At 47.2% G+C, this 26,155-nt stretch overlaps 1 protein-coding gene across 1 annotated transcript in view; it reads left to right on the forward strand.

Annotated features, from left to right (window-relative positions):
- FBN3 (fibrillin 3) overlaps positions 1-26,155 on the forward strand; it is a 101,495-nt gene that overhangs the window by 51,979 nt on the left and 23,361 nt on the right. The window contains exons 26-45 of the mRNA XM_036767837.1: positions 830-952; positions 2,684-2,809; positions 4,210-4,335; positions 4,503-4,625; positions 5,040-5,162; positions 5,514-5,639; positions 5,968-6,090; positions 6,804-6,926; positions 7,546-7,707; positions 9,184-9,252; positions 10,652-10,777; positions 12,065-12,190; positions 13,288-13,437; positions 15,834-15,905; positions 16,331-16,456; positions 17,399-17,524; positions 18,454-18,579; positions 20,458-20,574; positions 23,604-23,732; positions 25,916-26,035. Coding sequence (XP_036623732.1) covers positions 830-952; positions 2,684-2,809; positions 4,210-4,335; positions 4,503-4,625; positions 5,040-5,162; positions 5,514-5,639; positions 5,968-6,090; positions 6,804-6,926; positions 7,546-7,707; positions 9,184-9,252; positions 10,652-10,777; positions 12,065-12,190; positions 13,288-13,437; positions 15,834-15,905; positions 16,331-16,456; positions 17,399-17,524; positions 18,454-18,579; positions 20,458-20,574; positions 23,604-23,732; positions 25,916-26,035 — 2,442 coding nt within the window. The remainder of the gene's footprint in view (positions 1-829; positions 953-2,683; positions 2,810-4,209; positions 4,336-4,502; positions 4,626-5,039; positions 5,163-5,513; positions 5,640-5,967; positions 6,091-6,803; positions 6,927-7,545; positions 7,708-9,183; positions 9,253-10,651; positions 10,778-12,064; positions 12,191-13,287; positions 13,438-15,833; positions 15,906-16,330; positions 16,457-17,398; positions 17,525-18,453; positions 18,580-20,457; positions 20,575-23,603; positions 23,733-25,915; positions 26,036-26,155) is intronic.

A 26,155-nucleotide genomic window follows, 5' to 3' on the forward strand; every position in this document is an offset into this window, starting at 1 on the left:
CTTGTCTATCCTATTTCCATCCTGTCCCCATCCCTGCTCCACTTTATTCTGCTCCAGTTCTGCCTCAATTTAACCACATCCCACCCCTACCCTGTCCTATCTGCTTCATTCTTTCCCATCCCCATCTCCTTTCCTCTCATTAACTCAGTTCATCCACCCCATCCCCTCATCTTGACATCTCTAGCTGTCTATCCCATGACCAAGCCTGCCTCAGTCTACCTCATCCTCATTTTCACCCAGTCTATCCCAGTCTAATTCAACAAGCACTTAATTTTGTATTTATTTTAATTTGCATTGCTATCTTTTGCTTTTATATCACATGTATCTCCCAACAACTCTCTCACTTCTGTTCCTCTTCTAGGAGATCCATCCTTTATAAAAAAGAACTAGAAAAAAAAAAACAATTCATCAAAACTAGCCAAAACATTAGCCAAATCTAACATCTGCATCACTCCACAGCCATCATCCCCCCTCCCCCGATCTACAAAGAAGGGAAGGAGGGCCATTCTTAAAGCTCTCCTATGGGGCCAAGTTGGGTTATTCTAATTTCACAGGATTCAGTTTGGTTTTTACAAGCGTTTGTTAAGCACCTACTACGTGCCAGGTGCTGCCCATGGTGCTGAGGGTGCTGAAGTGAAAGCAGAGGAATCCCTACCTTCAGAGTTCAAAGCCATCATTTTCCCACTATCCCCATCTTCATCCCCTGTCCCTCCCCACTCCTGTCCCCGTCCCCCTCTCTCAGTTTCTCTCCCCTCTCCTCATCAGCCTGGACAATGGCTCTGCTGACCTGGCTCCAAAGAGCTTCAGCCCCACCTTCTGTCTCCCACAGACACCGATGAGTGCAGCGTAGGAAATGGGGGCTGTGAGACTCACTGCACCAACACAGAAGGCAGTTATCAGTGCAGCTGTGGGGAGGGCTATGCCCTGATGCCTGACGGCAGAGCCTGTGCAGGTAGGTGGCCTGGAGCTGGCCTTCGGTGGGAAAGTGAGCCGCCCTCCTGCGTGTGATTCCTCAGTCCAATCCTGCCCCAGCCCAGCCCATCCCATGTCCCAGAACCAGTGTATTTGCACCTGGAACATCATAAACTGTGCTTGGGTTGAGCAGCATGAAAGTCATCTTGATAGTTGTAGGGGAGAAGGGATGTGTGAGAACATCCCCTTATAGGCCGTGATGGAGGTGACCCCAGGACACCAAGAAGCCACTTCTCGAGTAAACTGACAACTTTTGACCCTACCCTATCCCTCAACCCCATCTGGCTGTTTCCAACTTTAAATGTTTATTATTGATAACTGGGTGCTAAGGTCAGTTGTTTCTTCACACTTGGCATCCAGGAAACCTGATTGCAGGGGATGGGTGGGGCTAAAGGAGTGAGCATTCCAGCCAAGATCTAGATAAGATCTTTGGGGGAAGGAAGGTAAGGAAGACTCAAAACCAGTCCTCCCACTACCCCCAGATCCCTCCCACAATCTTGTTAGAGCTAGAGGTGACCTTAGTGAGGGAAAAAATACGCAGTTAGAATCAGAGTGGGAGCCTAGTATCTGAAACTTCCACCTTCTAAACCTATGTGCCTATGGTTTCTGCCCCCATCCCCTATGCCAAGTGCAGCCGTCTTTCAGCTGGGTTGTTGGAATCTGGCCTTCTTTGAGGGCCCAGGGCTGGAGGTAAGGGGTTGGCTCCATTGAGGTGAGGGTGAGGAGTAGGCCTTCCCAGAGGTTTTGTGACTCAGGACAAGCAGCCAAAGAGGAATGGGTGTGAGGGCATACCCACTGAGGCCCCAGATGGACCTCTCCATGCTTAGCTGTGTTCAGCAAGAAAGCATAAGAAGCTGGGGAAGGCAAAACTAAAGTTAAAAGACAAGATTCCCATACAAGATACTTCATCTCCTTTCCTGGATCTTGCTCCAACTTACACCCCCATCCTTGCCCTTTCTCCCAGGATAGACAGTACTTACAGGCGACAACAGAATTCTGAGACCAGAGGCAGTGATCTACCTCCCTTCCACCCCCCCAGAGAACCCTTCCACTGTCTCCTTATCTCGGCTCATGCGGTACTCTACCACCTTTCAAACCAATCCCCCTACTCATGCCCAGACTCAGGAAAGTTGGAGAAGCCAGAGAGGATAAGACTTCCAGAACAAGACCCCAGAGTGGAGAAGGCATGGCTCTCCAACAGGGGCTGAAGTACACTCTCCCCTTCCCAGCCATGCCTTGCTAAAAGGTTCTCCTCTCTGGGGGCCAGTGGGGAATGTTCCCCAACCTGCCACTGATCCTTGGGCTCCTGGGCATCCTGGCAGCTCCTCTCCCCTGACATTGAGGTGCACTGGATTTCCTTCCCCTCTGCTATTCTGGGCTAGAATTCTGGTGATTCAGTGGTGGCCTCCCCCTCTCTTTCCTCCTATGGAGAAAGAACCTATGGAGATGCAGCTCCTGAGATGGTGCCACAGTTAAGCTGCCCCCATTCACTCTCCTGTCACTGGCTTTGGGACACCATACCTCTTTCCTACCCATCTCCTTCCTTAAAGGAGTTTAAATGCTGTCCCTTAAATTTTTCACCCTGGAGCAAAACACTGTTGGCTGTGCCCTAGTTCAAGTTCTGGCCAGCTCCAACCTTAAACTCATTCCCAAAACCTAGCCTCTTCCCCAGCTGCCAGCCCTAACCTCTGTCCTCCTTCCCCCACCCCAGACATCGATGAGTGTGAGGAGAACCCAGACATCTGCGACGGGGGCCAGTGTACCAATGTGCCTGGCCAGCACCGCTGTCTCTGCTATGATGGCTTCATGGCCACCCTTGATATGAAGACTTGCATAGGTGAGGATTTGGGGATGGGGAAGGTGGGGAGGGTGGGGAGGGTGTGGAGGGAGGCTCCAGGAGTAATGAAGATCTCCAATGTCCGTCTTTGGATAGGGTTTTTACCTTCATTTTCTCATCTTGGCTTTGAAACAGAAGGGAGGCTGGGCTAGGTTTATTATCCCCATTTTACAGATGGGGAAAAAGAGAAGTCATACACTGAGTCAGAGACAGAATTCATTTTCAAACTCAGCTCCTCTGGCTCACAATCTGGGGCATTTCCTGTTGCCTCTCATCCTGGCTATGGCCAGAATAGTCTTCCCAGCTCTGCTCTCTACCCTGACTCTGGCCCTACAGGACCTCAGTGGGTGGAGGGCAGAGGGGGGAACCTCTACTCAACTACCCACAGACCAGCAGGAGACCTTTCTGGAGCTTTTGCCTATACATTCTCAGCTCCCCCTTTCCCCATGACCTACTTTGTCTTCCTCTCCCCCACCTCTTTCTTCTTCTGCCCCTTCCCCTCCCTCCCATCCATGGGAGCATAAATGGCTCTAGGATCTTTGATAGGGAATCAAAACTTAACAGAAATAAGAAAGAAGAGCTTGGGGTTCTAGGTGAGCACAAGCTCAGTAGGAGTCAGCAGTATGGCACAGCAGCCCCATAACCTAATGTAATCTTAGTCTTCATTAAGAGAGACACAGGCCAGGATGAAAAAGATAGTGCCATGCTACTCTGTAAGAATGTGCCTGGAATATTGTGGTCACTTCTGGAGGGATATAGACTAGCTGTAGAGCAGCAAAAAGAGGTCAGCCAGGGAGGTAAGGGGACTGAAGAAGGGCATTGGACAAACTGGGGATACTGAGCCTGAAGCTTAGGTCAGGGGGTGATCACTGTTGAGTAGCTATCACAGTGACGGAGTTTATACTCATTTTGCTTGGCCCCAGAGGGCAAAATTAGACACAATAAGGACAAGTTGTAGGCAAGCCAATTTCATCTCATTAGAAGGGGAGTAAAATTTACTCAAATCTAAAGCTGTCCCACAGTGGAATGGGCTGCCTTAGGAAGGAGTGAGCTCCTCGTCACTAGGTATCTCAGCAGAAGCTGAAAAAGCCATGAGGGGGTTTTCTGCATGGGATAAGAGGTTGAACTAGGCAGCATCTGAGGTACTTCCTATCTTTGTGGTTTTAGGGTTCTAGGATACTTTCCATTTATCCCATCTGCCTCCCCTCCCACCCCCTAGCCTCCTTTCCCACCCTCCATGAAGGATACCTGGCCCTATACTGCTGCAGGTACCCCATGCTCCTGGCCCAGGATATCTCTTCTTTTGGCTTTAAGGGTCCTGTCCATTTCCCCAGAGCAGGGGGGAAGGGCAGGGAAAGAGGAGACTTTCCAGCAAGAAACTAAGAAACTCTTTCTCCCAGATGTGAACGAGTGTGACCTGAATCCCAACATCTGTCTCCATGGAGACTGTGAGAATAGCAAGGGGTCCTTCATTTGCCACTGCCAGCTGGGCTATTTTGTCAAGAAGGGCACAACAGGTTGCACAGGTAAGTGAGACCCTGCTGGAACCAGCCAGCAACCACAGCCAACATCCAAAGCTCAGGGGAACAACCCTCAAAGGTTGGTCAAAGGGCCTCCTGTCCTGGCCTTATAGCCTTGGGCCCTCTGCCCTAGGATATCATTACCTCCCTTCTTATTCTTCCTTCCACTGTAGACATCGATGAGTGTGCCGTTGGGGCCCACAACTGTGATGCCCGGGCCTCCTGCATCAATGTGCCTGGCACCTTTCGCTGTATGTGCCAGTCAGGCTGGGTTGGTGATGGCTTCAAGTGCCATGGTAAGTTTTGAGAGACTGGCAAGATGAGCCATGATTGTGGGTGGGCAGGGAGAAGTTATCAGGATGTAAGGTTACATGGGTAAAGAGAACAGTAGGCATGGGGTGGCACTGAGCTTATCTACCCCTGTCTCTTTGTCCACATCTCTGAACACAGAGCACCCTGGGGAGTGGGAGGCATGGGTCCTCCTTCCTTGTGCATAGGCCAAGTTGGGATGGACAAGACAGGACTAATGTGATATTGAAAGTAGAAAGGGAGCTTTTGTTTAGTGTCAAAAGACATGAGTTCAGCCATGTACTACCTGGGTGCATTGGGCAAATCCCTTAGTTTCTCCTTGACACCTGAGAGGGTTGGAAGAGATGGCCCCTAAGCCCCTTTCAAGGTATTCATTCACTCATTGTGTGATTTTCCCTCAGACCTGGATGAATGTGCCACAGAAGACCACGGGTGCCATGTAAATGCTGACTGTGTAAACTCTCCTGGCTCCCACCGCTGTGTCTGCCGAGAGGGCTTTTCTGGGGATGGCTTCTCCTGTGTGGGTGAGAGATGGATCTCAAACCTCCTCTGTCCCTTGGCTCACCCTAAGGGACCTAGCCCTACACCCTGACTTCTGGGGGCTTTGGGGGAAAGGAGAATGGAGACAAGAGGGAGAAGCTGGGGCCTGAACTAGTCCTTTGGGGGCTTCCTGATTGACTGGGAGACTGAGTTATTGGGAAACTCAGTGATTGAGACCTCCAGAGTGACAGGGGAGATCCTGAGTAATCAAAGCATGCCGTAAATGACTGGGGAGCCCCAAGTGACTGGAGGAGCCTGGGTAATGGCGGGGGGTGTCCCTGAATGATCAGGATGTGTCACCCTAAACGGTGAGTACATGACCCTGTGACTCTCAGACAGGGATGAGTGTGCTGACAACGTGAACCTTTGTGAAAATGGGCAGTGTCTCAATGCTCCCGGTGGTTACCGATGTGAATGTGAGATGGGCTTCAACCCCACTGAAGACAGCAGAGCCTGCCAGGGTGAGGGCTTCTGGGGTACTGGGCCGAGCTAGGTCAAGGAAAGGGCAGGGAGGGGAAGTCTATCCCTTCTAGCTTGGTAGGCCAATTTCCCTCCCCCTAAGGGCTGGAGTACCACTGTAACCTGGGATATCTCAGCCTCGATGGTGGGAGATGGTAACTGTGGTTTAGCCTTGGTGGGTCCCTCCCTGGGAGATGGACAAGAAAGCTAGAGCCTATCCAGGGATGGGAATATTCAACATGGGATGGACAGAGGACAGTCATCACTGTGCCCAGCTCTGGCCAAAGCCAGGACCAGAGCCAGGGCCTCAGTGACACCGAGTCCCCGCAGACATCGATGAGTGCACCTTCCAGAACATCTGCGTCTTTGGAAGCTGCCACAACTTACCTGGGATGTTCCGCTGTGTCTGTGATGATGGCTATGAGCTTGACCGGAGTGGAGGCAACTGCACAGGTCCTGAGGGCCCTCCTGTGAGGAGGGGAAGGTCCTGGGTGGGGTGGTGCTCTGGAAAGGGAGATGTTGAGGGTAGGGTGCTGGGCTTGACAGGGGTTCAAATCCCACCTCAGATACTAATTATCAAATGAGATGACGTTTGTAAAATGGGCCTGGTGCATAGTAGGTACTTAATAAATTCTCATCCCCTTATAAGTTTTGTGATCCTGGGCAAGTCACTCTCCCCTGGCCTCAGTTCCCTCATATGTAAGATGAAGATAATACCAGTACCTCCCCCAGAGGAGCATTCTCAAATGAAAACAGACATAAAGCACTTTCCAAATCTTAATACCATGCATAAACACCAGCTATCACCATCATTATTGTTATAGTGTCATGATCATTCAGTGGGGAGAGGTAGTCTTGCAGCTAGGCTTCAGGAGTACTGGCAGGTGTAGGGCAACAGGGGAAGGCCTTAACACTGCATTGCATAGGATAGGCCATGCAACCAGGGTCAAGTTGCTAAGCCAGAATGGGGGGAGATAGAGGATCTGAGAGATGGAGAGTATTCTCGGTTTGGGATACTAGAGGCAGAGGCCAAGCTGAAGTCTAGTGGGAGCGTGAGGTAGAGGCTAGGACTGGAATCTAAGGTGAAGGTGGGCATCTGTAGAGGAGGCCAAGGTGGGCTCCTGGGATTGGTTCTCCTTTAATAAAGCCCCTCCTTGTCTTCACAGATATCAATGAGTGTGCGGATCCTGTCAACTGCATCAATGGCTTGTGTGTGAACACCCCAGGCAGCTACCTGTGCAATTGCCCCCAGGATTTTGAACTGAACCCCAGTGGTGTGGGCTGCGTGGGTGAGTGGTCAATCCAGAACTTGCTGTTCTTCCTGGCAGCCAAACACCAGTAGGATTCAACTACAATGAAGGCAAAACTGGTCTGTGTCCATTCCCAGAGGCATTGAGCAGTCAAAATAGAGCTGGATTTGAAACCAGAAATTGTTGCTTTTCAGTCATTTCAGACTCTTCATGATCCAATTTGGGGTTTTCTTGACAAAAATATTGCCATTTGCCATTTGCTTCGCAGCTCATTTTACATCTGAGGAAATTGAGGCAAACATGATTAAGTGACTTGCTCAGGGTCACACAGGCAGTAAGTGGCTAAGGCTGGATTTGAACTCAGGTCTTCCTGACTCCAGGCCTGGCACTCTCTCTCCTTTACCACCTAACTGCCCAAAGTCAGGAGACCTGGAGCCAAATCTTGGCTCTAGTCATGACTGCCACTGGTACCTTAGGTAAATCATATACATCTCTGGACTTCAGATTCCTGATATGGGGCGGGGGGATTAAATTAAGCTCTGTGATCCCCTGTTTGGTCTTGGGAGCTCAGTTCCCCCATCACTGAAGCCAAGCATTGGTGCAGGTTCTCTCTTGACTAAAACACTCCTGCCACACCTGTCTCCTTCTGCCCACTCAGATACCCGTGTCGGGAACTGTTTCCTGGACACTCAGGACCGAGGGGATGGGGGCATCTCCTGCAGTGCAGAGATTGGAGTCGGTGTCACCCGGGCCTCCTGCTGCTGCTCCTTAGGTCGGGCCTGGGGCAACCCCTGTGAGCTCTGCCCTCCAGGGAACACAAGTGAGTATAGGCAAAGTCTCTGCCAGGCTGTGCCCAGCCCAGCAGCCCGGCCTCCCATAGAGGACTGACCTGAGGATCCTAGCACCTCAGAGCTGGAAGGCACCCTATGGGGTGTCATCTTCTCTCTACAGTAAGGGCTCCTCGCCTTTTTTATCAGGAACCCCTTGGGTAGACTTAGAGAATACTTCTCAAAATAAGGTTTTTAAATAAATGAAGGGAATGCAAAATTTCCATTAGAAGTTAGTGAAATCACCCATACAGTTGATAGCATCTTGCTTGCCTTTTCAAAGGGGCCGGAGAAAGGGAAAGAATTTAGAACTCAAAAAATGTTTAAATAAATGTTAAAAATAAATAAATGGTGGTTTTTTTAAGTTAATGAAAATAAAGATGTAACTTTGTTTCCCATTCAAGTTCATGGACCCCCAGAAATCTCTCTGCAAATCAGTTGGGGATTGATGGACCCCAGGTTAAAAACTCTTGTTCTAGAGATAATAGGAAGCCTCTGGAGTTGAGTAGGGTGGCAATGTGGTCATATCTACATGGAGGCAAACTCCAGTTGGCAGCTTTGTGGAGGATAACCCAGAATGAGAAAATACTTGTGGCAGGGAGGACAATTAGGGAGCCACTGCAGTTATCTGGGGGAGAGATGATGACGGCCTGAAATAAGGTGATGGTTGTAGGTAGAGGGAAGAAGTCAGATGGGAGAGATTTGGGGGAAGTAGAAAAGGCCAGACTGGACAGCTGATGGGATATGGGAGGGAAGGGAAAGGGAGGAGTCCAGGCTGAGCCTGGGAGTCTACAAGAATGGTTGTGCCTTTGACAGAAAGTGGGTTTGGGATAAAAAAGATCACATGTAAATAAACATGTCCCTAGAAGAGAGATACAGTCACAAAGTGATATCTGAGGCCCAATGGAAGCAATTTTAATATAATTTAGAATATGGTTCTTCTTTTGTAAGCTCTTGTATGGCATCTAACCCTGAGGGAACTAGGAGGTGGCTACACCCAAACAGAAACAGTGGGACACAAATGGGGAGAGGGGCTTCACATAGAAGGTGTGGGGGTCAGGTGGGGAGGGTAGCCATACCCAGAGGCAGTGGGGGCATATGGGGAGGGGGGCCTAAAAATAGAGGCAGTAGGGACACAGGTGGGGAGGGGGGCTGCACATAGAGGTTGTGGGGTTCAGGTGGGGAGGGTAGCTATACCTAGAGGCAGTGGGGGCATATGGGGAGGGGGGCCTAAAAATAGAGGCAGTGGGGACACAGGTGGGGAGGGGTGCTGCACATAGAGGGTGTGGGGGTCAGGGGAGGAGTGAGGCTACACACAGAGATAGTGGGGAACAGGCAGGAAGCCCAATAGAACTTTGTGGAGACCTGATCTCTTTCTGAATTCTTCCTTCCCTTGCTGGGCTCAGTCTCACGCCCCCCTTCCTAGCTATGGGCCTCAGGCCCCTGATCTGATCCCCATTTTCCTACAGCTGAATATAAGACTCTGTGCCCTGGAGGAGAAGGCTTCAGACCCAACCCCATCACAGTCATCCTGGAGGGTGAGTTCTGACTCAGCTTCTCCAATGAAAAGGAGTGGTGGGACTCCCTGAATGGCAGAAGGAAGCAATTCTGTGGCCCCTGGAGGTGTGGGGTGGGGGGAGGGTCTTGACTCTCTCAGAGCATGAAAACAGCATATGGCACCCACCTGTTAGACAGCAGAGGAATGAGGTTGGAGCATGTGACTCCCATTACTGGGAAGGCCATCAAGAGATTGAGATGCTGCAGACTTCAGAGAAGAAAACATAAACAGATATCTCTGTCTGCCAGGAAACATTCCTTCCCCACTACTCCCCATTGGAGCAGTAACTGAGAAGGAGAGCAATTAGTGCAATTCCACAGGGATATTTAAGGGCATGGCTAGTGAATGGGAACCCAAGGAAACCAACCTGGGTGCAGTGGAACCAGAGGAAGCCATTGTCTCCAGCAGGCATCAGTTGGCATTTATTAAATGCCTTCTCTGAGCTGGGCGCTGTGCTAGAGCTGGGGATCCAAAGACAAAAACCAAACAATCCTTTCCCTCAAGAAACTTACATTCTATTGGGGAAAACAACATGTACAAAACTAAGTACATGTAAAGGATATGCAAAAATGCAATTAATTTGGGGGAGGACTAGTAGCTACTGGGAGAGATTTGGGAAAATTTCACGTAGGAAGTGGTATTTGAGGTGAATGTTGAAGGAAATTAGGGGTTCTAAGAGATGGATGGGGGAGGGGTAGAGTATTCCAGACATGGGGGACAGCCTAGGTCCGACCTAGAGGGTCGTATGTGGCCTCAAGGCTGCAGGTTCTCCACCCCTGGCCCAGGGCAAATGCTCCAGGTGGGAAATGGAATGCCACATGTAAGGCAGAGCAAGAAGGCCAATATGACTCCACCCGAGAGCGTGTAAAGGGGAATAATATATACTCAAGCAGGAAAGGTATATATTTGTTTATATTTGATCCTGAAGATAATAGAGAGCCCCTGGGGTCCACTTAGCAAGGGAATGACACAGTCTGAACTGTGCTTGAGGAACAACAATTTGGTAGTTGTGTGAAAGATGGATTGAAAAAGAGAGAAGCTCCAGGCAGTGAAACTAATTAGAGAGACTCGAGACTAACTAGGCTTCGGCTCACCTGGGGCTCTCCTCACCCTTGTCTGGGCACACTGCTCAAAACAGAGGCGAAGCAAGGGCAGGTGGAGACTGGCCTGTAGCCCCAAGCCCCTGGAGGAGCCAATGCTGGGCTCTGACAGCCCCTCAGAGCAGCAGAACACTAAGGAGGGTGTTCTTTGCTGCCCCTCCCCAGTTTCTCCCTACTCCCAGCTACCAAGCATGAGTATTCTTGCCCAGAAGCACCAAGGCTCAGGGTCTCTCAGGGGCCTTCAGCCTTTGGGAAATATGACATGAGTCTCCCCTGCAGATATCGATGAGTGTCAAGAGCTCCCTGGTCTGTGTCAAGGGGGAGATTGTGTCAACACCTTTGGCAACTTCCAGTGTGAATGCCCCCTGAACTATTACCTCAATGAAGATACCCGCATCTGTGAGGGTGAGTGCTGTCTGCCTAGACCATTCTGGGGCACCAGGCTTTTGGCAATTAAAGAGGCTGAGGCCAGGGTTCTAGCAGGGCTCTTGGTCTGGTCCGTGGGGCTAAAATCGCTCCTATCCAGCTATAATCAAGGGTTAGGACCTTATAGTCTTGGAGGAGGGGCGTGTGTGAAACTTGAATAATGACACAGTAGGAGAAGAGAGATGGCCTGCTGGACCCAGAGTCAAGAAGAGCTGAGTTCAAATACTGCTTACCACCTGTGTGATTTTGAACAAGCCCCATTTATGCCTCAGCTTCCCTCTGCACAATGAAGGGGTTGGACAATGACCTCTAATATCTCTTCCAGCTCTAAATCTATGATCCTACTATCAATGTCTTTAGCCTAGAGCCCTTATTCTCTTTTTTTAATCATGTTTTGTTGATGTTATTTTTAATTTGCATATCTGTGACTTCCCAATAACCAACCCTCCCCCACACAACCCAATAGAACCTCTTTTGTCCTCAAGAAACATGGCCAAACAAAACAAACTGCCACGGTTGCTGTGTCTAACAAAGCATGCCTCACTCCACACCTGTTGTCCACTACCTCTGGGCCAAGAGGCAAGAGATACACTTCACTGGCAGTCGGGTGAAATTGAGATTAATGGCTTCCCTGATCAGAGTCCTGGTGTCATTTTCAGTCCTGTCTTCCTTTACGTCATCCTACTCCTTGTATAAATTGTTCCCCTGGATCTGCTTATTTCACCCTGCATTAGTCTACACAGTACATCTAAGATTTCCTGGAATTCCTCATATCTGTTATTTCTTATGGTCCAATTCCATTCATGGGCCACTGTTCACTTTTTCCCCATTTGTTCCCCATCACCTTTATAAGCTCAGGGTAACAAGAATCATCCATTTCCTACATCCTGGAATTGGAAGAGACCTTAGAAATCCTTAAATCCCAACCCTTCATTGTATAGAATGGAAAATAGAGGCCCAGGGAAGGGAAAGAATTGCCCAAAGTCACCAGTGAGTCAGTGAAAGAGCCAAGATTTAAATTCAAATGTGACTGCCAGAGCAGAGTTTTTGTCCCTTGCAATGAATGGATAGATAGATGGATGGACGGATGGATGGATGGATGGATGGGTGGATGGACGGATGGATGGATGGATGGACGGATGGATGGATGGATGGATGGTGCTGAATAACTATGCCATCATGTAGACGATGAATAGGACAGAACAGAGGTACAAAATGCTTTCTAAGGTGTAAAGGAAGGTCTGGTCTGTTTCCTTTTTCTTGCAGACATTGATGAATGCTCCACCCATGTTGGCATCTGTGGTCCTGGGACCTGCTATAACACTCTGGGCAACTACACATGTGTCTGCCCCCCAGAGTACATGCAGGTCAACGGTGGTAACAACTGCATGGGTAAGAAGTATGATCACCAGGGGGACCAGAAAGGGGTTCGGTGTGGGGATGGAGTATAATCACAGGATCAAGAGGGAAAACTACAGGGAGCTATGTGTGAGTATGAAGTGGGATCAGCCAGGAGACCAGCATTAAGTTTGGAGTGTGTGTGATCACCAGGGGGACTGGCAGGGAGCAGAGCGTGGGTACATGGTTGTGATCCCCAGCAAGGAGAAAGGAATGAGGGAGGTCATCCCAGCAGAAGAACTAGCAAATAGAACAAATCAAAGCCCATTTGGCCTGGCCCCTGGAGAGCAGGGGCAGCAGTGAGAGTGAGAAAAAGAAAGTTGGTTGTGATAATTTCTTCAGATCTTGGCTGCCTGTTTCCCATGGGATTCGCCTGTGGGATTGTCCTCCTTCTTTTCCTTCCCCATCTCTGCTCCATTCCTGAATTCTCATCTCCTTCTCTATACTCAGGCACCATGTCTTCACTCTCTGCTTCTTCCTCTCCTTTTCTCTCTACATCTACCTCCAACTTGCTCTCTCTTTATCTCCCTCGTCTCTGCCCCTCACCTCCCTTCTCCTTCTCCCCATCTCTCTCTGCCTACTTCTCTCACCCTCTTCCTTTCTTCCCTTCATCCTTCTCCCCATCCCTCTCTCTCTCACTCCATATTTCTTGCTTTTCACCCTTGTTTCTTCCTACCTCTCCTTTCCTCTCCCCTCTTCTTCTCTCCTCTCCTGGTTTCTCTGTCCTCCTCCATCACTCTTTCTTTCCTCATCTTTCTCCATCTCTCTGCATCCCTACTTCTTCTTCTTCCCCTTCTTTCTTCCTTCCTGTCTTCCCCTCACCTTTTCTCCTCTTCATCCTCTCCCTGACCTTTCTTACCCTGTCTTCCTTGACCCCTTTTACCTCTCCCTCAGTACCTCCCTGTTTCTCCCTCCCTTTCTTCTCACTTCTCTCAGTCTCTCCCTGACTTGTTTCCCATCTTTTCCCCATTCCTCTCCCTTTGTTTCTCTCTGTTTCCTTGACCCTCTCCCCCCACCCCTTTCTCTCTGGCCTCACCCTGCTCCTTACCCTAACCCTGGCTAGAACCACATTTGGGCTGCTGGCTTTGCAGACGTGCGGAAGAGCGTGTGTTACCGGCACCACAATGACACGTGTGAGAACGAGCTGGCCTTCAACATGACCAGGAAGATGTGTTGCTGCTCCTACAACATTGGAAAGGCCTGGAACCGGCCCTGTGAGCCTTGCCCTGCTCCAGCCAGCTGTGAGTGAGCAGCCCCACCCCCTCATTAAGCATTTATTAAGCACCCGTTATGTCCTGGGCACTGTTCAAAGTGCTAGGGATATAAAGGCAAAAATTAAACAGTTCCTGCCCCTCAGGAGCTATCTGGGGAGACATCATGAAAGAATAAGATAAACTCCTTAGGAACAAGAAATCTTTAACATCTGTGGTCTGGGCCAAAGGTTGTTTCTAAATGCCAATGAGAGATAGGGAGAGGCAGGAATAGTGGCAGAGAGAAATGGAGAGATATTGAGTAGGAATGGGAAGGAGCAGAATCAAGGGTATAGGTGTCTGTGATGGGTGGGTGGATTATTCTGATGAAGAATTTAAAAGTACAAAATCTGTATTTTTAAATAAAAATGTAGCCAGGCCATAGATATCTGTCATTTTCAGTGGACCTGTCTTAAATGGTTCAGAAGGTCCAAGCTTACTACATATAAAAATGTATGTAAAAATATATAATATATAAAATGTATAAATATAAATAAAATGAAACATAAAAATAAATATAAAAGGCAGCATGATATGGGGCAAAGAACTTTGACCTTAGAGTTAGCACCTCTTGGTTTGAATCCTATCTCCAAGCCACATCTTGTGATGTGAGTCAATTAAGCTCTGAACCTGTGCTTCCTCACATCTAAATTGAATAGTAATTTTTTACTACCTATTTCATAAGTACACAATAAAGCAGGGCTGTCCAAAATGCAGCCTGCAACATGATTTATGTGGCCCACCTACAAGCATAGAAATTTACATAAAGGCTTTAGTAAACGAAGCCGAACTACCATGGAGTTCTCACTAAAATGGCAAATCAAAATATATTGTCTATTGTTTCAATAAAAACCTAAGGTTGGACCGCCCTGCCATAAGAAAAGCATTTAGTAAATTTTCAAGTACTCTAGAAATGTAAGTTACTACCATGAGTGGATGCTAGTTCATTATGGAGAACCAAACATCTAGAACATAATGTACAAGCTGATAGGTCAGAAATGTTGACTTTGGCTCCTGGAAATATTCCTGAACATATTATTAAAGGCATGGTTTGTAAACATTTAATAAGGGAAGCAGTGATCACAAAGGGCCAGTGAGATAAGTTTTTGCCATACCACCATCGTTTCCTTTTTAGATAAAGATTTTTAAGACTAGTCAAACAGGAGAGGGCTGTAGACAGTTTGCCCCGATTTCAACAAAGCATTTGATGAAGTATTTTAAGTGACCTTTGTGGACAAGTGGACAGGATAATAATATAATTAGGTAAATTTAGAACCAGTTGAATTTAGTCAGGGAACTCCTCCCTGGCCTAATGACTAGACCCCATGGCGTAGTCCTTAATGGATCAATGTCAGCTTGAAGGGAGGCCTCTAGTAGAGTACCCTAGGGATCTGTCCTTTCCCCTGCGGCTGTTCATGCTAACATGTTTAGCAACGATCTGGATCGATACAGAGATGACATGGCTGTCAAATTTTCAGATGACACAAAGCTAGGAAACATAGGTAACAAGTTGGATGACAGAATCAGAACTCAAAAAGGTCCTGACAGGTTAGAATGGTGGATCAAATCTTGTCAAATAAAACATAACAGGGATAAATGTAAGGTCTTAACACGAGTTCCAAAAGCCAACTTCTCAAGTATAAGACAGAAAGAAAAAAGTTTGTGTGGAAAAACATATTAGGTTCTTGGGAGTGTGACATGGCAGCCAAGGAGCTCAGTACAATCCTAGGTTGCATTCAGAGAGTCAGGGTGTCTAGAAAGAGGTAAGTGATAGTACTATGTTTCCTTGCTGTAGTCAAACTATATCTGGAATACTGTGTTCAATTTTGGGCACCACATTTTAGGAAGGACACTGATAACCTAGATAGAAGATTTGGGTGAGTAAGAGAAACATGAAAGCTTTTAAGATCAGCTAGTCGAACTCCCTCATTGTACAGGTGAGGAAACTGAGGCACAAAAAATGGAAGTGACATTTACCAAGGTTACACAATGAGTTAGCGTCAGAGCCAGGAACCCAGGTCTTCCATTGCACTATATTACCTCTCTCCCTTTGCCCTGTTCTTCAGGCTTTAATTACTCCTCACATGTCCTTATCTTATCTCCTCTGTACTCTTGGGGCAGAGACTAAGTCTTAATCCCGGAATCATAAATATAGAGCTGGAAGGACCTTAAAGGTTATCTAGCCTAACCCCCTCACAAGGACACTGAGACCCAGAGGGATTCTTGTGTGTTTCTGGAAAGCAAGCACAAGCCTGACGGAGGGTCCCATGGGTGGGTGGGTGAGGCAACTCCAAAAAGAAGAGGGAGGGAATCAGTGTGAAGTTGATGAGAGGCTGGGGTCTCCTTCTGAGCCCTCTGGCCCACAATTCTGCTTCTTCTCTCACCAGCTGAGTACCAGATCCTGTGTGGGAACCAAGCACCTGGCTTCATCATCGACATCCACACAGGGAAACCCATTGGTGAGTACTCCAAGCAGGCCTGGGTGTAAGAGTCTTTCTGAAGAAGCAGAGATGTTTGGCCACTTGGCCAAATGTTTGTTTTTGTGGTTGATGACGATGACGATGATGATGATGATGATGATGTTGGTTTTTCTGGTCTTCTGCCTTTTATTATAACATTCAATCTTTGTTGCCTACTTTTCTCCCAGCCTGTTGCCTGCTTTTGTCCATCCTGATCTTCACCCAGGCTTTCCTGGCTGTGCCAGGCCTATGTACCAAGGGAGCTGCATGTCTAAACTCCCAGGCAGGGAGGGCAAAACTGCCAGGTTCAGGCAGGGCCTCCCACCTGGCCCTTTTCCAAGCCTGGGCACTCCTGGGCTCTGCTGCTCCATGCCTCTGACCAGCCCCTGACTAGTCACTACTCCCCTTCCCTGCTTCATCCTCAGACATCGATGAGTGCAGCGAAATTCCAGCCATCTGCACCAACGGCGTCTGCATCAATCAGATCGGCAGCTTCCGCTGCGAGTGTCCTGTTGGATTCAGCTACAACAGTGTCCTGCTTGTCTGCGAGGGTACCAGAGCTCCCCCCTTTCTGGAGACTCAAACCCATCCTCTCCAAGAAAAAGACCCCTAAGCACCCACAGCCTCCCAGGAGACTTTTCCCCAGTCTTCTAGATTTCCCCCCAATCCCCTGACCCTACTCCCTGGGTAGATCCTTCCAATCCAACCTGGAAGACCTTTTGGGAGTTGCCCATTGAATCCCCCCAATCTTTCTCCCACTATTCTTTTCTGGGGGAACCTCAACAATCCCACAGGGATGCCCAGGGGAGACTCTCCCTATCCTTCCCTGCCCCCAAGAGATTCCCCCACCCCATCTTCTAGGGAATGCCTCTGCCCTCCTCCTCCTCAAGGAAGATACCCCACCCCCGGGCTCTCACACCTCTGCTGTTGCCAAGTGTACCCTGTGACACTAGAAGAGGGAATGGTCGGGAGAACTCTCCAACAGGCACTCCTACACACACATAAAGGGACACAGAGGCGCATTCTCATTAGTACAGAGACAATCCTAATTCCCAGGACAAGGACTAGTAGCATACTTTTACAGTAATTAATTAGGCATTGATCAGGTTCACAGGGTCCTACAGTTAATGAGCAAATCACAGGAGCCTATTTGTGGGTGTTTAGATCTCTAAGCACCTAGACACAGAGCGGGATTCTCTGTAGCTGCCAGCTGTCAGACAAAGGACCCTCTCTGGTTCTCAGCAGCATTTTCCTCCCTGGTCTCATTTATATCTGACCTTTCCCTGCTGCTCCTTGTCCCTCCCAGAAACTCAGGAACTGGGTTTAGTAGGAACAGCAGTGGGAAGCAGGCGATCTGGGTCTGCCCCTGATTTGCTGCCTGATCTTGGGTCCTTCTCTGGGCCTCAGCTTCCCCACTTATAAAATGAACAGGTTGGGTCTGGGTCCTGGTAGGACCTTAGAGGACTCCCCCTCATCTTCTCTGCCCCCTGTAGACATGGATGAGTGCAGCAGCGGGGAGAGTCCGTGTCAACGCCATGCTGACTGCATCAACATCCCAGGCAGCTATCGCTGTGAATGTGCCCGTGGCTACAAGCTCTCCCCTAGCGGAGCCTGTGTGGGTGAGTGAGCCAGGATGCAGGACCGTGTGGGTATCTATTGATTTAAAGTTTTTGTCAATGACCTGGATAAAGGGACAGATGGTGTGCTTATGAGATAGGCAGATAACACAAACATAGGAGGGTGGCTAGTACATTGGATGACGGCATCGGGATCCAAAAAAATCTAGACAAGCTAGAATATTGGGTCTAATTTAATAAGATGAAGTATAATAGAGAAAAATGCCAAGTTCTGCCCTGGTTTCAAAAAATCAACTTCTTAAATACAGGATGGGGAAGGCATGGCTGTACAGCAATTTATCTGAAGAAGATGGGGGTGGAGAGATAGGGAATTTAAAGTATATGAGTTACCACAGTGTGACATGGAAACCCAAACTGTTAATCTTATCTTGCGATTAATAGAAGCCTAAGTTCAGTAACATGGGAGACAGTCTTCTCAGGCCATTACCTTTTCTTCAGCTCTGGGACCTCATCTGAGGAAGGCTCTTGACCATCTGGATTATGTTGAGAGAGGGGGAGTAGACACAATGATGAGGGGGCATGAAATTGAAAGGCCTGGGGATCTTTAACCTGGAGAAGAGAAGCCAACTACCTGATGGTTGTCTTGGAGGAGTTTGAGGCTGTGGTGCAGGGGAGTGAAGGGTTGAGGGGGGAGCCTCTTTCTGCTTGTCCCAGAGGGCAGAACCAAGAGCAAGGATTGGTGAAGAGGCAGATGTAGGTTGGTCATGGATGTTGTAGGGAGGATTCCTGTTTAGACACAAGCTAGACTAGGTGGTCCTTTCTGACTGAGACTCTGTGATTTTATGGCTCTGTGAGAGGCTCAGCCTCCCCTGGCCAGGGTTGGGGCAGAAACCCAGTGTAACCAGCCCTGCATCTTTTGACTAAAGCCCTCTCTGCCTGGACCTCCCTCACCCATACTCCTGTCTCCATAGGGCGGAATGAGTGCCAAGAGATTGCAAACGTGTGTAGCCATGGTGACTGTGTGGACACTGAGGGAAGCTATGCCTGCATATGCCACCAAGGCTTTAAGGCCACTGCAGACCAGACTATGTGCATGGGTAAGCATCCTTTCACTTGTCCCCCTGGGCTAAATCACTGAGGGGGGCTAAGATCACTAGTCACAGTCCCTTACCAACAATCCTCTCCTATATGGGTGCCCCTACCAACTTGAGTACTGCTCTAGATTTAGGTACCTCCCATAAATGAGAAAGTCATTCTGCTACGGGGGTAAAGAGCTTTGGAACTGGAGTCTGGAGGCCTGAGTCAAAACTCTGACTGGTGCTTATGAGCTGTGTAACCTAGAGAAATGATCTCCCCATTGCTCAGCCTCAGTTTCCTCATCTGTTAAGAATGGAGCTAATATGTCTGAGGGGGTCAGTGTGAGGAAATTTCTTTGTTAAAACCCAAGAGAAATGAGAGCTCTTGTTTTAACCCATGTCAAACATGGATCTTCCTGGGTCTGTGCTGAGAGATGGAGCTGAGACGTGGGGTCTGGCCACGCAAACAGTAGCACTTTATTAGCTGAATGAGACCCTTGCCACCAGGAGGGGGCCAGCTCCCCCAGTCAAGGAGGAATGGAGCCAGTGCCACTCAGATGGCCCAGAGTTCTTGCCCTGCTCCCCATCTTAGGTCCCCATCTTAAAGTGCAAGTTTGTCTTGGCACAGATCCCGATTTTCCTTTGTTCCCCTTTTGTTCTGGGTTCAACTCAGTGCAATAAACATTCATTAAACATTTACTATGTGCCAGGTACTGTGCTAAATGCTGGGTATACAAATACAAGTAAAAAAGAAATGTCCTCCTCTCAGGGAGCTTACTTTCTAATCCAGGAAGACAAAAAAGAAAAAAGAGCAGAAGGGGAGGGGGCAGAGAGAGGAGAGACACCCAAGCAAAAGCCCAAGAGAGGAATGATGCGACATTTGCAGTACATAGTCAGTCTGACCTTGATTCTCCTTTTGTGTCAGACACCAGTCTGTTCTGCTATCACCCATCATCCCCTGCCCCCCAGGGGCTTCCAATCCTCAGATTGTGACCTATTTGGACTCAGGCCAGCCCTTGGGTAGAAGAGAAGAGAGAAAGAGAAACAGACAGAGAGACAGAGAGAGAACAACAGAGAGGAGAAAGACAAAGAGACATAAAGAATGAGACACAGAAATATACACAGAGAAAGGCAGAAAGACAGAGACATGGAGAATAAGAGACAAAGAGAAAGACAGACTTGAGATGGAGACATGGAAAGTCAGAGAGATATGCAGAGACAGACAGAAAGACAAACAAAGAAACAGGAGAACAGAGAGAAGAAAGAGAGATTAGAGAGATATTGAGGACAAGAGACAAAGAAGGCAGAAATAGGAAGGAGAGAGAAACAAGTAGACAGGAGAAAGGCAGAAAGAGAGAGATTAAAAGTAAGAAAAGTAAGAAAGATACACAGAGATAGAAGGAGATGTAGAAAGAGAGATAGAGAGAATGAGAAACAGAAAAACAGAGATAGAATCGAGAAAGAGAAAGAGACACACATGCAAAGTCGGACAGAAAGAGACAAAGAAAGAGAAGAGGGGCAGAGAAAAGGAGTTTAAAGAGAGAAAGATATTGATAACAAAAGATAGAGAGAGGTAGAGAGGAAGGAGAGAGACAGAGAGGAGAGGGGTACAGAGGATGAGACAGAGAAAGAGAGAGATCAAAGAGAAGGAGAGAGACAGATCAAGATCAAGACAGAGAGATACAAATAGAAGAAAGAGAGTTGCACACCCAGAGAGACAGAAAAATAAATAGATGCAAAGATAAAAGATAGAGGAGAAGAGAGACAGACACCCAGTTGGAGAAAGACAGACAGAGCCAAAGAGAGTGAAAGACAGAGGGATGGCCATCTACCCATCACTGGGGGTCAGGGGATACAGAGCTGAGTGGAGGAATAAGTTTCAGTGGTTTGCTTGGACAGATATTGACGAGTGTGACCGGCAGCCGTGTGGTAATGGGACCTGTAAGAACACCGTGGGCTCCTACAACTGTCTTTGCTTCCCTGGCTTCGAGCTCACACACAACAGTGACTGCATGGGTAAGCTTGCCCCCTGAGCTCTGCACCGGGAAGGCCTGGAGACCTGGAGCTCAAGAAAGACCTTCAGGCGTAGGCTTCCCCTGTCTTGGTCTTGAGGTCTTCCTCTTGGAATGAATCCAGCCATCTTCTCTGCCCACTAAGGAGCCCCAGGCCTTTCTTCTGTCCAGAGACTGGAGATTGAGAGGATGTAGGGAATGTGATAGAAACAGAAAGATGAGAGAAGAAGAGAAGGGATGGAGAAGTGGGCGAGAAGGATAGGGGATTAATGGGAGGATAAAGGGATGTGGAAATGGCTGTGGGGGAAAGGTGGGGAGCAATCAATCAACAATCATCATTCTAAATCCATGATTGCAGCACAGAGTCCAACCCACCCTCCTTTCCAACCTGATTTCACATTGCTCCTCTTCACACACCTCGAGTTCTGGACAAACTAGACTCCTGATAATTCCCACCTCCACACATTTGCACATGCACATTCCCTAACTGTGGAATTCTCTCCTTCCTTTTCTCTGCCTTTTGGAATCCTACTCTTCTTTCAAGATTTAGCTCAAAGGCCATTTCCTCCAAGAATCCTTCTCATTCCTCCCAGCTCAAAGTAAATCCTCCCTCTTCAAATTTTCCCTGGCAGTCTTTGCTTAGATCCTTCCTTAATCACCATCACATCCTGCCCATTATTATAATCATCTGTGTGAGGGCAGAGGGCTTGAGAGCTGGCCCTAATGAGACGAATTAGTTATCAAAAATCATGGACAACCTCAACGAGTCACATCAGTTGTTCTTCAACAGATGCTGATACATCTGGGCCTTGTAACTTGAACTCATCAAGGTGAGCTAGGTGTTTTCTTAGAGAGTCACTTCCTTATCTGGTCTTTCAACCTCCTATTATGCCACTTTCCCCTATTTTGAGAAAGAGAAGAAAGAAAGAAAGAAGAAAGAAAGAAATGAAAGAAAGAAAGAAGAAAAGAAAGAAAAGAAAGAAAGAAAGAAAGAAGAAAGAGAGGAAGAGAGGAAAGGAAGGAGGAAGAAAGAGAAGAGAGAGGAGAAGAGAAAGGAAAGGAGAGTAGAGAAGAGGAGCTGAGAGAGGCGAAAGGAAGGACAGGAAAAGAAGAGAGAGAGAGAAGAGGAGAAGATAGAAAGAAGAAGGAAGGAAGGAACTGTGAAGGGAAAGGAAGGAAGGATAAGGAGAAGGAAGGAAGGAAGGAAGGAAGGAAGGAAAAGAAAGAAAGAGAAGGAAGGAACGAGAGGGAAGGAGGGAGGGAGAAAGAAAGGAAGAAAAATAAGTAAAGAGTTGAGTAGTTCTGCATTTTCTGTGTCACCTATTTTCATCATTCTATCCACTTTGCTTTGACCCCTTCTTTCATCTTCCTCTTTCCCTCAATATATCTTTAAAAAAGATTAAAAAATAAAAATTCTTTGTTGTCATTAGCCTTCCTCGCTAACTCAGCTCATTCGGAGCTTTGGCATTCCTGGCCCTATTCTTACTGCCCATGCCCCGCTTTGGATTTCATTCTTAGGTACGTGCCCTTCCTTCGCATCTTCTGTCCTTTAGACGTGCACTTTACAAATCTGAAGTTGTTGGCTGATTTATTTCCTATGCAGCCTCATGGACCTTTTTACACAATTTCCTCTTTCTCCCTACTTTGGATGTTCCTTTTTGTTTTCCTATCAGAATGTCCTTCCTGAGAGCTTCCCATTCCCCCTAAGTGAACTTCTGTGTAATTTTGGCCCATGACATCCTATGTTTCCTTTCTCTGAACCGTTTAAAAAATGCTCTCTCCAAGTCTGGGATTCATTTCAAACTCTGCCCCAATTTTCTTTCCTTCTCCATCACCAGTTCCAGTGGAGAGTGGTCACTTTCCACCACAGTTCCCTTCATTTCTGCCTTAACAGCAAGTTCCTCTTTGCTGGTGAGAGTTAGGTTCAGAATTACGAATTCAGAATGACAAATCCCTTTGTTACTTCTACCACTTTTTGAGAGATGGAATTATTTGCTGCTCTGACAAGAAAGAACTCTAGCAGATGTCTGGACAATTGGTCTTCCCTATCCCTATGACATCATACTTCTGTTACGGGCTTGTGGTGAGCTTTATGAATTCAATCATTTAGTCAGTAAGAATTCGTTAAGTAAATCAGTCAGTGAACATTTATTAAATGCCTGCTATGTCCTAGACACTTGGCTAAGTGCTGGGGATACAAAAAAAAGGCAAAGGACAGTTCTTGCTCTCAAGGAACTCACAGTCTTAGTAATATATACCCGAGAAATTTCAGGGGATCTGTGAACTTGGATGGGAAAAACATTACAGCTCTATTTGCATATTTTTATTATGATCTCTAGCTCACTTTGCTTATTACCCACATTTTGCATATTCTCATAGATACCTGAGACTATGGGTTTTACTGAAGGCTCTTTTCTTGGATATCTTTTCTCCTGTGTATTTCTGGGAATCTCTACCATTATTTTTCCTCCTACACTACAACAACTATCTATGATAACTAGTCCAGTTTTCCTCGGTCCTTTTTCTCAGTTTCAGATCCTTTGAATTTGATTTGAAAGAGTGTAGGCAAATACATTTTTTTAAAAGTACATCGTTATTTGAGATACTCTATCTCCAACCAAGAGCCCATCATTATTTTAATTCATGGTCCAGAAATCCAAATCCTCTTTACAGATGCCAGCTTCTTAACCAATTGCTCATTTCCAAATGGAATTGAACTTTTTATTCTATTTAAATGTTTTATTGATGCTCTTTACTTTCTTTTTGTTATTATTATCACTACCCAATGATGTGGTCCATCACCCTATAATATTCTCCCTTGTAACAAATAGGTATAATCAAGCAAATTTAATTAATCCATTGGCCATGTCCAACCATGCACACTTCCAGCCTACCATTCCTTCTCTGAGAGGAGGATCAGTCCTCTGAAGTTGTGATTGATCAGGGCCTCAATCAGAGTAATTGCATTGAATTGGAGACTATCCTCAGCATCCTTCAGACTCTTTGGGATCTTGGGATCTTGTGTCTCTGCAGATATTGATGAGTGTACCTCCCTCACGGGGCAAGTATGTCGAAATGGACAATGTATCAACAGCATTGGCTCCTTCCAGTGTCTCTGCCATGAGGGCTATGAAAGGACCGCAGATGGCAAAAACTGTGTGGGTGAGTGTTGGCAGTCATTGTGCCAACTGGCATGGCAGCAAGTTCTCAGTTTAGTGGGCCCAGCTCATGGTTATAGATAGCGAAGTGCTAGTTGCCAGAACTACCATTTTTTCTTCTTAAACCACTGGCCCTCGTGTTTTTGTGTGGGAATAAATAGAATATTGATGATATTAATGACAGGCCCCATTTCTTTAACACTTTAAGGTTTACAAAATGTTTTCCTAACAGTAATGCTTTGAAGGGTGGGTATTGTTATCCCCATCTTAGAGATGAGTAAACTGAGATTTAGCAAAATTCAGTGGGGTTTTTTTCAGTCACATAGCTAGGAAGTGGAAAAGCTGGGATTTAAACCTAGTTCTCCTGACTGCAATATGGAACAAGCCTAATCTTATTTCTATAAATGAATGAATACAGCATTTGTTAAGCTCTTACTATGAGTAAAGTGCTATGCTGGGGATACAAATAGAGAAGTAAGCCGGTCTCCATTCACATTCTAATGGAGGAGACAACACATATAGAAGGTTTCGGCTGCAAGTCTGATGGAAAAGTCCTAGAATCCTTAGGGATTCTGTGATGGTAATGGTAATGCCACTTCTGTGATGTCATTTCCACTGATCAAATGATCTGATGTCAAGCCATTTGACAATGTCAAGGACTTTGGAGACAAGAACGCAGCTGCATGAGCAGGTGCCAGGCTGCATGTCCACAAGGGCTGCTTCCCAGGAGGATGGCTGAGGGCACTGGACTACAAGCCTTTCTGTTCCCACGCTTCAGGGTCCTGGGCTGTCCCTCTCAGGGTCTGAGGTGATCCTTCAGATATTTAAATCCGCAGTTTTCACTGCAACACAGGGCATGATTCCACTAAGGGCTGCTGTTGCTGACCCTTCTAGAACATAATATCCAATAAAAGCAGCCAAAAAGTTATAAGCCATAACAAACTTCTAATGGCTTGATTTTTTATTCCCTGCCATACTTTCGCCTCTACCCCTATACAGAAATTCTAGAGAATCCTCTAGGCCCAGATCAGGGATTCTTGACCTGGAGTCCACAAATCCCCCATAAATACATGGATAGATTTCCAGGAGTCTGTAAATTTGGATAGAAAAAATTGTATCTCTATTTTCACTAAATTTTATTAACTGAAATATACTTTTCCTTAAGTTTTTAAAAATATTATTCTGCAAGGGGGTCCATAAGATTCACCAGACTGCAAAAGGGTCCATGACCCACCAACTCCCACCCCCCAAAAAAGGTTAAGAATCCCTGGCCTAGATAGACCAAAGCACTGAGTTTTATTTTAGGAGTGAGACTGGGGGGAAGGCTTTAAACCAGGAGTGGGGAACCTGAAGCCATGAAGTCACATGCGGCCCTCTAGGTCCTCAAGTGCAGCTGTAGGTCCTCAAATGTGGCCTTTTGGCATTGGATTCAGTCAAAGGGCTGCACTTGAAGACCTAGAGGGCCACATGTGGCCTCGAGGCCGCAGATTCCCCACCCCTGCTGAGTCTAAACAATAAAATGAATGTTGTTTCCATATGTCACCATCAGGCATTAAATGGAAATTCCATGTAGCAGAGCCACAGCTAAAATAAAAAGTCCTTCCTGCTCTGTGCAAAGCCTGTTTCTGGAGTAATATGCCTTTATTTCAGAAATAAGAGGGGCAGGTAGCTTAGTAGATGGAGGGCTGACTTCAAAGCCAGGAAGACCTAACAGGAGGTGATAGAAATCTGTATTTTTCTCAGTTGCTAATTATATTTCTTAACCAGAGATTGAGCTCCTTGTTTTTTTGAAAAATCAGTGTTTCATTTTTCTCCCCAAAAATCAACCAAAGGAAGTGATTTGGACTTCTAGTCAGTGTTTGCTCTTCTCCTTGGCACCTGGTGGCCTGGGGAAGAAAGAACGATCTCTCTTCCTGCCGCTCTGAGATTCATAGAGCTCACAGTGCAACTTGCTTGGAGGTGTATAGACGCAGAGGGGTGCTCCCCAGAGTCCCAGCTGTATCCTGGGTGGTGGGCTCTCTCCTTGCATTAAAACCTGCCTCTAGCTCATATTAATCCAGTGTAGACTTTCCTAGATGGAAGGTATCCTGGAGGCTAGGGCTCTTCACCATCCTGGAATCCCTAAGCAGAGGACCCTGACCCTCTGACTCTGGGCATAAAGCAGCTAGCGGCTTCTCTCCCTGCCAGACATTAATGAGTGTGTGAGTTTTCCTGGCACCTGTTCACCTGGGACCTGCCAGAACCTGGATGGAGCTTTCCGCTGTATCTGCCCTCCTGGCTACCAAGTGCAAGATGACAGCTGCATAGGTGAGTCCCTGATCCAAACCCTTATCAAAGAACCTACCAGAGGCCTGATCTCCACGGCTGCTTCTGGGTATGGGCATTTTCAGTCAGAGGATCTTAGAAGTCATCTGACTCAATATCTTT

This window comes from Trichosurus vulpecula, chromosome 1 (assembly GCF_011100635.1).
Source record: "Trichosurus vulpecula isolate mTriVul1 chromosome 1, mTriVul1.pri, whole genome shotgun sequence".
Classification (NCBI taxonomy): domain Eukaryota; kingdom Metazoa; phylum Chordata; class Mammalia; order Diprotodontia; family Phalangeridae; genus Trichosurus; species Trichosurus vulpecula.